Below are 8,462 nucleotides of genomic sequence, written 5' to 3' on the forward strand. Positions count from 1 at the left end.
AGGCCAACTTAATGTTCGTTGCTCACAGTGTTTAGATCAAAAGAGGAACATTTATATGTTTTTGGTTGTGCACACACGGGTAGGAACACCACTTGTCTATATAGAAGTCAAACAACATCATCAACATTATTCTACCTCAAGTCTGCGCTAATTTTCACATACTAGAATAAGAAGCTGTTTCCAGCAGAGTTGTCTTGTGACATGGAGCACGTATTGATCGAGCTGGTGCAATAGAGAGGAGATGTGAGGAGGACAAAAACATCACCGTTCATGTTAAAGGCTTGTTGAAACCAATCAATTCTCAGCCGCTGCGTCTGTCTTTCCAGAGAACTCCGTGTCACAGCGCTTCTTGTTAACTTCAACTAAAGAACAAACCAATCGATATCGTCTCTCTTCCACGTCCTCTCGATTCAATGACTCGAGCTTGTTTACAAAGAAAGATAAAAATAACCAAGTTCATCTCAAGTGGTGCTTTTCTAACAGACACAGATACTGAAGCTTCATTTTAATACATGGACGCTGCAATGAGTGTATGCTAGTTACTTTTCCATAATGTCTCCCTAGCTCTCGTTCTACTTGTTCAATGTGATAATTAAGTGTCTTGTTAATAAATGAAAACTACAGAACTCACTCTGAAAGTTCTTTTGATTTCATAAGACTTCCCATACCTCCACATTTCTCAATTAAATTAAACACTTCAAATTCAACTAGCTTCAAAATGAAAACACAAAAGTGAAGAAAACAAGCTTGTAGGAACCCAAAAGAAGAGCGTAGAGTCTCCTGTGTGCACGCCTTAATTAATAAAGGGGGAGCAGCTGCTGCCTGTGCTGCCGCGAGTGATTGCCTTCAGGTTCCTGCTGCAGGGTTCATATTAAAAACACAGGCGTGCAGGGAAACAGCTCGAGGAAATCTTGTCTTATTTTGATGCTGCGCTCTCTGGTTCAATGGCTGAAGAATTGCAGTGAAAGACGAATGATTCTGCGATTCAAATGTAGCTGAACAGAATTAAAACAGAGTTAAAAGGCACAAAGTTTTAAAATTGTCTCTATGTGTCAGCCCTGTGATTGACTGGTGATCAGTCCAGTCCAGATTTTCCCCTAGCTGGGATAGGCTCCAACAGGTGCAGGTATAGATAATGGGTGGAAGTATAAAAATAGGTTCCTTGATGTTTAACTCTGGAGGATTTAAAGTGAAAACAATCTGCTAATTCTACATCTTTAACTCTAAAGTCCCAAAACAACACCTACATAATTGTTTGTGTTGGACAAATCTGATCACATGAGAGAGCATGAAATAGTCACAAATAAATGATATGAAGAATTGTGTGCGGTGATATGTGTTCCCCCTTTCTGAGCCCGTCAGCATGAATTTCACATTTAATGATGCCGATTTAAAGCCAACAAAAACGTCAACATGACGGCAGTACATGGTGCTGGCATGAATAATGCGATTGGCAGTCTTCATTTAACCAGGAGACTATCAATGTCCCATTTCAAACCACCCGCCAAAGTTTACACTTTCTTAGCCACACTGGGATCTTCTCCTAAACCTTTGTTGCCAACAAGGGCGTAGTCTTCATTGTAACATTGGTGGGGTTGACAACTGCACTTATGAAGGATTCATGAATTCACAAAAAAATAACGACCATCAGGTGATAATTGTTTCATCATGCTCGACACTGAAAAGAAGGAATTACTTAAATGTGTGAATTCTGATCTCTGTTTCTGTCTCTGTTCTCTGGCACGTCAAGCGGCAGGTGATACCGCACGCTTTCATGATGAGGTGTTTCCATTTCAAATGTCACGCTGCAACCAAAGATGTTAGAGCAGCGATTTTAATTAATATTATTATTTATAATATTTAAACAAACTGCACTCACCCAGGGAGAGAGAGAGAGAGAGAGAGAGAGAGAGAGAGGGAGAGGGAGAGTGCATGCATATGGACAGCACGGATGCGGCGCAGAAAGTGGTTTGATTTGATTATGAGACATGTTGTATCAGTTTCAGTTTAGTGAAGTGTATGAGCTGTAGACTGGAGTCCTTGTTCACAGTGACAGACAGAGTGATGGCTGTCTCATGTAAACGACTCCTCTGCTGGTTGTTAGTGCAACAAGTGTAATTTGGACAAATTCAATTCAGTCATTTCTGGATATCAGTAGGGACATGTCCCCACCGTCCCTCCCCAATTCTACACCCTTGGTTGCCAACAAAGTTGTTGCCAAGCAGCGCTTTGGTTAATGCGCCAAACTACTCAGTTAGGTTCAGGGAAAGATCCCAGTTTCAAAAAATATGTAACGTCAAGGAAGCTATGAATGAAGGAAGTCAGATCAAACTACATCCATGATGTAATTAATGTCAGTTGTCTCAAACTTCTGTTTCCAGGTCTCAAGTTTTGTGTTTGTTTAATCAAATCCAGCTGATATTTATTACATTGTTCTTGTTTGTTTCATGCTCAGGGGATTTATTTAACAAAAAGTTACATAATATTTAATCAATTATTTAATAAAAACAGGGAAGGATAAAAGTGGGATAAAAAAGGAGGAGATGGTTGAGTACGTATATTCCATATCCTGAAAAACAACAACAACAACAACAACAACATCTGCCCATACACACACATAGGTGTACATAAGAATTAATAAGTCAACACATTCATACATATAGGCTAGATATATGAGGTAGAGCACAATCTATGTCCACAATCGTGTATCTCACTTCTGTTCTTTTATTCAGCGCAGGTAATGTTACATATCTGTACATTCATTTGAGTTTTGTAGGAGGGGGTGTAAATTGAGTTAGATATCTGTTCTAAACTTAGTCCAATAGACATCTTTATGACGCTTATTACTTTGAAATTCATGCTGATTGACACAAAAAAAGACGGTAGAATCAGGTTCATATTCACGTCTTCACATATTGCTATGAGACCTGGTTGTTGTGACAGCTTTGTATGATGTGTTGTAAATGAAATACACACTGATGAAGTGTATTTAAAGATCATTTCATCTGCCATTCTGTGCATTTCATTTCCACAGTGTGATCAATGCATGCTGGTTGTCACACACCCATTAAACAGCATCTGTAATACAAAGCAGTGGTTCAAGTGGGCTTTAACTTGCATTACTTGCACAGGGCCACATTTCTGATATAATCAAGCGATAAACACGAACCTGCCTCCCATTTATGTGCAATTAAACTGTATTGAACTTCCATTATTTGCCACCTTTAAGAGGAAACATCACCAAATTAAACAGTTAAGCACAACAGACTAACCATCTGTTGTTGCTTTAAAATGACTGAAACACAACACCAGGATCAGCTGATTAAAACAAACACAGTGAGGATAAAGTGACAGGAATAACAAGGAGGCAGGAGGGAAACAATCAAATGACGCTGCACAGGAAATCCATTTTTATTGATTGGTGAAGCAGCCTGCATTTGATAGTGAAAGCCCTTTCACTGATTCGCTTCCTCAGTTATCATTTCTAGCACTTTATCCATCAGAATTAGACACAGTTGATTCAGCTTTATACAGACGTTCCTGGTGCAAAGTTACATAAAGGACATAACGCTCATAAAGCCAATTATATTATTAGTGTTTGTATATTTTACAGGTTTCTTTAGCGCCACTTCAACCATGGTTCCCCTGTTGTTCCTTCCTGTTGTGCTCCCTCTCTCTCCTTCCCCCCCTTGAGCCACTTCAACTGTTCTCCTTGTGCCGCAGGCTCCGGCTGCAAGATGCGAACGTTGGACAGTGGAATTGGGACCATCCCCCTTCCTGAATCCTGTTCCTTCTTCTCCTCCATCCTGCACCTCCTCCCCAAATCCTCATCAACCCCAGAACCGTCCCTGAGTCCTCCCAGTGTCCCCGGTTCCTCCAGCGAGGACGTGTCTCCTTCCCCGTTACCCCGGTGGAGAATCCCCTCCAGCTTTAAGGACGGCAGCCATGCAGGGGTGCCGAACTCCCTGTCCGACTCCTCCATGACCCATATCCAGTCAGTGCCTTTCCCCACTGTGGCCTTCCTCCAGCCCATACAACCCCAGTGTGAACCCATCATGACCTCTGCCAGTGTGTGTGATACCCAGAACAGGCTGCCCAGACCACCACCAGGTACAGTAAAGACACAAGTGTTCCAGAAAGAAGCATGACATGTGGACTGAAGGGGGAATAATGATGCATTTTAGTGCCATGGACTCATCAGACTCATCCGGCATCATGCGAGAACGGTCAGATTCTCGCATGAGGTTGAGCCAACTCTCTTAAAGGGGCCATATCTTTTAAATGGATATTCTCATATTTTCATGGGTTTCACACGTTTGGGTGTTTATCGTTCACAGTGAAAAAGTGAAAACAATCATCAACCAATCGTCATTCACCGTTGCCTTCAGACTGCCTTTTTGCTCTAGCATGTAGTCAAGCCGTCAAGATTTCAGCTTACCATTCCGATACCTCCTGGAGATTCTGGCTCGTACATATAAGGCTGAATAACCGATCCTAGAGCAGCCATGTTTTCTGCAACTTTGGAGTGACAGTGCAGTGCGGACACTCCACACGTGCTACGATGGCTAACTATTGGGGGCTTGAAAGTGGTTAGCGATACTGGACAAGACTTCCTTCACCCTGCGCTGCATTGTTTACAGTCCAACTAGAGAAGTGAGTTGAGATAAGAACAGAAAGTTAGCTGCACTTGCATGCAGATGTCTGTTTTTAGATATGAGTGTTGTCAGATGACGTTGGATTGCATTCTGCCTGTTTTGCTCTCCACATGGACTGTTGATTCTTTTATTGGTCTAAGTCTTCAGACAAAAATGCTTATTAGTTACATTATTATATTATTTATTTTTACCCTTTATAGTTTTAGTCAACGACAACTCAAAACATGTTAGTCCAGTTCTAGTCCATAAAAAGTCATCACGTTCTAGTCAAAACTTTTTCTCTCTTTAAACTAATTCAGTTAGTCTGACACCGGTTCAACCTGCTGTAGAGTCCTTTCATCTGTCCTTTCATTAATCATTAATCGTTTCCTGATGATGTTCTGCACGGGCAATACAGATCTCCTCAGCTGAGGATATGTGTAAATGGAAACTTCAGGAACGTAATGTTCCGCATGTAAAGCCACAGAACGAAGGCGTGCAGTTGGTTTTTACCATTAAAACTTTTTATATATTTATCATCACTTCTCATGTAAACAGTGTGACTGAAGCAGACAGCTGGTGTTCGCTTCTTTTTGAGCGGAAGAAGCGTCAAATAATGCACATTTTTCTGTGAGCACATTTTAGTCCCGTCTCGTCTCGTTAACGAAAACAAAACTGACGTGTCGTCAGAGTTTTTATTATCAACGATTTATTTTTAGCTCGTCTTCGTCATGGAAAAAAGGTCGTTGACGAACATTTTTCATCATAATTTTTAACAAAATGAACGCTGGCTGAAACCAGTTTGATATCCACTGATGCACTGAGGTTGCTTTAAAGTCGGGCATTGTGAGATGTATAAATGCTGCTTCTTAAACAGGATAAAAAAACACACATCTTTGCATACTGCATGGATTGACTTTTGAATGTGATGAATTGTGCTGTATGGGCTGCAGAACAAGCAAAAAATCTTTCTGGCATCTGTCCCCTTCCTGCTTCCTTTAAAAACACGACCGCCAGTGAATGTTGCGCTGGTGTTTTTCATCCTTCCTTTATCTGTTCTAAGGAGCATTAGCCGGAGATGTTGAAGCTACGTTCTCGTGACAAAATGTGTTTCACGACGAGTCACTCCTGACATGTTCTCTGCTTAAGTTTCACTGGTGTGCAAGTTGAATGGAAGGAACATATTCTATATTTAACTGCGTATAACAGCCTCCTGAGAGCAGCACCGATCACAGTGTGTCATTGCAATAACCTCAGCGTTTATCACTTCAGCTTTCCTGCAGGAGGACACAGTGCAGACATGGCCATGCTCAGTATGCTAATCACACAGCATGTGCCAAAGAGAAACACTCATTCTCACTGTCAGAAGGAACTTATGTTTGTTATGTGTTGATAGTGTTAATGAGTCATGTTTCAGTGTGAAGCCTCGAGGGTCCTCGACATGACGCACAACGTTTATTTCAATCTGCACAGTTTTAAAGGACTCTGACAGGAGACGAACACTAAATAGACTGAATCTCAGTTAAAGCCGCTGCGTCTCACTTGATTGACTGCTGCCACTGTGTAATTCTTCCAGAGTCATGTTGTGCTGCTGCTTTAAGCCTTTCAAGCTTTCCGTTCTCGCACAGCACACAGTTCTAAGGCAGGCAGCAGGCTGAACTGACAACTGTTACTGGCAGATTCATTAGCACTTAGCTAGCTGATTAGGGACACATTAGCTCCAAGAGTTTTTCATATAAACTGTCTCTTGCTACGTTTTTTAATGTTTCCTTCTCGCTCGTTCTGAAATAAGAACCCTGTATAAATTGTCCTGAATATTAAAAAGGTAAATTAAAGGCAAAAAACATAGTTAAACTGGCTTATTTCCAAGTATTAACCAAGTATAACTAAAGGCTGGTTTTTCATAATTTAACTGTAAATAAATAATAAATATAATATAATAATGATAATAATCCTGTTTTTTTGGGATGTGTTGTGAAAAAGGCTTCTCTTCTAACAATACAAAACCTACAAAAAGTACCCAGTTAGCCAATTAAATCCTATTTAATGCATAATTTCTACTGTAGGCAGGAACCTAGTTAGCCAGACATGCTAACGTTAGCAATTTATGTTACAGCAGACAAACCGTGGATGCATTTTTAAGACCTAAGGTGTCACCCATAGACTGTATAAAAAGATGGCCGACATGACAGCTCCCTCAAAGTGAAGGCAAACCCTCTCTAGGGCCCCCTGCTGACTGGCTGCAGTATAGGTCATAAAGCCTGCCTCCTTCATGTTAACAGATGGGACATGAGTCAAACTATAAAATCAAAATACACGTCAACTACATTTTTCATGTCATTATAGTTAGTTGTTATCATGCTGATTTATGTGTACGTGTTAATTTTTCTGACAAGTTTATTTTTAATTAGTTATTTGATGCTATAATAAGGATGATTGACAGCTCTGTTGACAAGTCCAGCTCCTGCAGCACTCTGTTCCTGAGTAGCAGAGTGGAGGAGGAACAGCGAGAGGAGACGTAACTAACACGAACACTACAGTCAGTGAACTTTCCATAACCGTGAACGTCTGCTTCAGACCAACACAAGAAGCTGTTCTGTTGTAAAATACACTGACATGCGGGATCTTTGCCAATTTTTTTTCAGTAAGTCAAGTGTCTGTTTTGATTAGCGGAAGTGGCTACGGTGGCTCCACCCGACGATCCCTACTGCACAGCTCTTGCTCCAAATGACGTCACAGGGTCTACTTTAGCTCCAGTTTTGCACAATGAGAGTACATGGAGACGTCGTCCATCTTTATATTCAGTCTTTGGTGTCACCTCGAAGCCTTGCTCTTAATTTTTCCCAGTGGCCACTTGAGGTATTGCATCCCAAAAAGCAATTTACCAGACATTTTTATTATCCATGAAGCTTTTAAAGTTGAAGCACGTAACTTAAGGCTTGAAAAGCAGAAAAATATTCTGTGACAATGTGAAACTTTTCATATTCAGTGGGCCACATTCTTCTGGAAGCTTTTCTGACGTGTACGCACGGCGAGCAAATCTTATTTGATTGTGTAAGCTTCATCTTATGTCCTGTATCCAGGTTTTAATAGCACATCCTGACTCCGGAGCTTAGTGCACATTTTGTCCTGATGAACAGTGAATACTCTTAAACTCAAGCTGTCGCTCCACATCTGACACATCTGAAACTTTCATTTACACAGTGTTCCAGGTAAGTTCAGCTCAGGTGGTTGTCCCTTTAAAGTCAGGATTATAACATGTCAGCTGCTGCTCCTTCAGTGCCACGTGGATCTCCTGACACTTTGAATTCAGAATGAAGTTCTTGTTCTCTCTGAAGGTGTCAGTCTGTCAGTGTCACTCTGTTCTCCTAACTCCACATTTGACTTCTTTTCTTGACAGGTGAGACATTAGGTGTGACTGCTGAGAATAAGTTTCACTCTGTGCTTTTTCCAGGTGGAGTGGAACCAAAGAAGATGACCTACATCAAATCAAAAACACGAGCTCCACCGAGTCAACAGAAAGAACAAACGAGACTTCAGCTCGCCAACTGTAAGAGGGAACAGGTTTATATTTAAGTGAAGGATAATGGCAGTAAATCAGTAACATGTTACGTTCTCTGCCCACGCCAGTGCTCAAATTTCTGACTTTAATATTAAGCTTTATATAAAAGGAGTTCTGAATATAATACAGAATTCATTTTCATCACCTTCCTGAGTCAGAGTGACCGCGCTCACTGGCTCAATGACAGACATTTCAGACATTTCAGACAAAAAAGATTTTAATTAACTTGGCGCTTCAGCCTTGCAAAATACAAAACAATACTTTAT

General features: G+C 40.9%; 1 protein-coding gene across 1 annotated transcript in view; it reads left to right on the forward strand.

Annotated features, from left to right (window-relative positions):
* Positions 1-8,221, forward strand: part of LOC138592039 (nck-associated protein 5-like) — a 78,605-nt gene extending 70,384 nt beyond the window's left edge. The window contains exons 13-15 of the mRNA XM_069662646.1: positions 2,733-2,737; positions 3,724-4,110; positions 8,089-8,221. Coding sequence (XP_069518747.1) covers positions 2,733-2,737; positions 3,724-4,110; positions 8,089-8,210 — 514 coding nt within the window. The 3' untranslated portion in view covers positions 8,211-8,221. The remainder of the gene's footprint in view (positions 1-2,732; positions 2,738-3,723; positions 4,111-8,088) is intronic.
* The last annotated feature ends 241 nt before the right edge of the window (positions 8,222-8,462 follow it).

This window comes from Semicossyphus pulcher, unplaced genomic scaffold (assembly GCF_022749685.1).
Source record: "Semicossyphus pulcher isolate SPU_LCO1_2020_fin unplaced genomic scaffold, fSemPul1.0.p SCAF_15, whole genome shotgun sequence".
NCBI classification, from domain to species: Eukaryota; Metazoa; Chordata; class Actinopteri; order Labriformes; family Labridae; genus Semicossyphus; species Semicossyphus pulcher.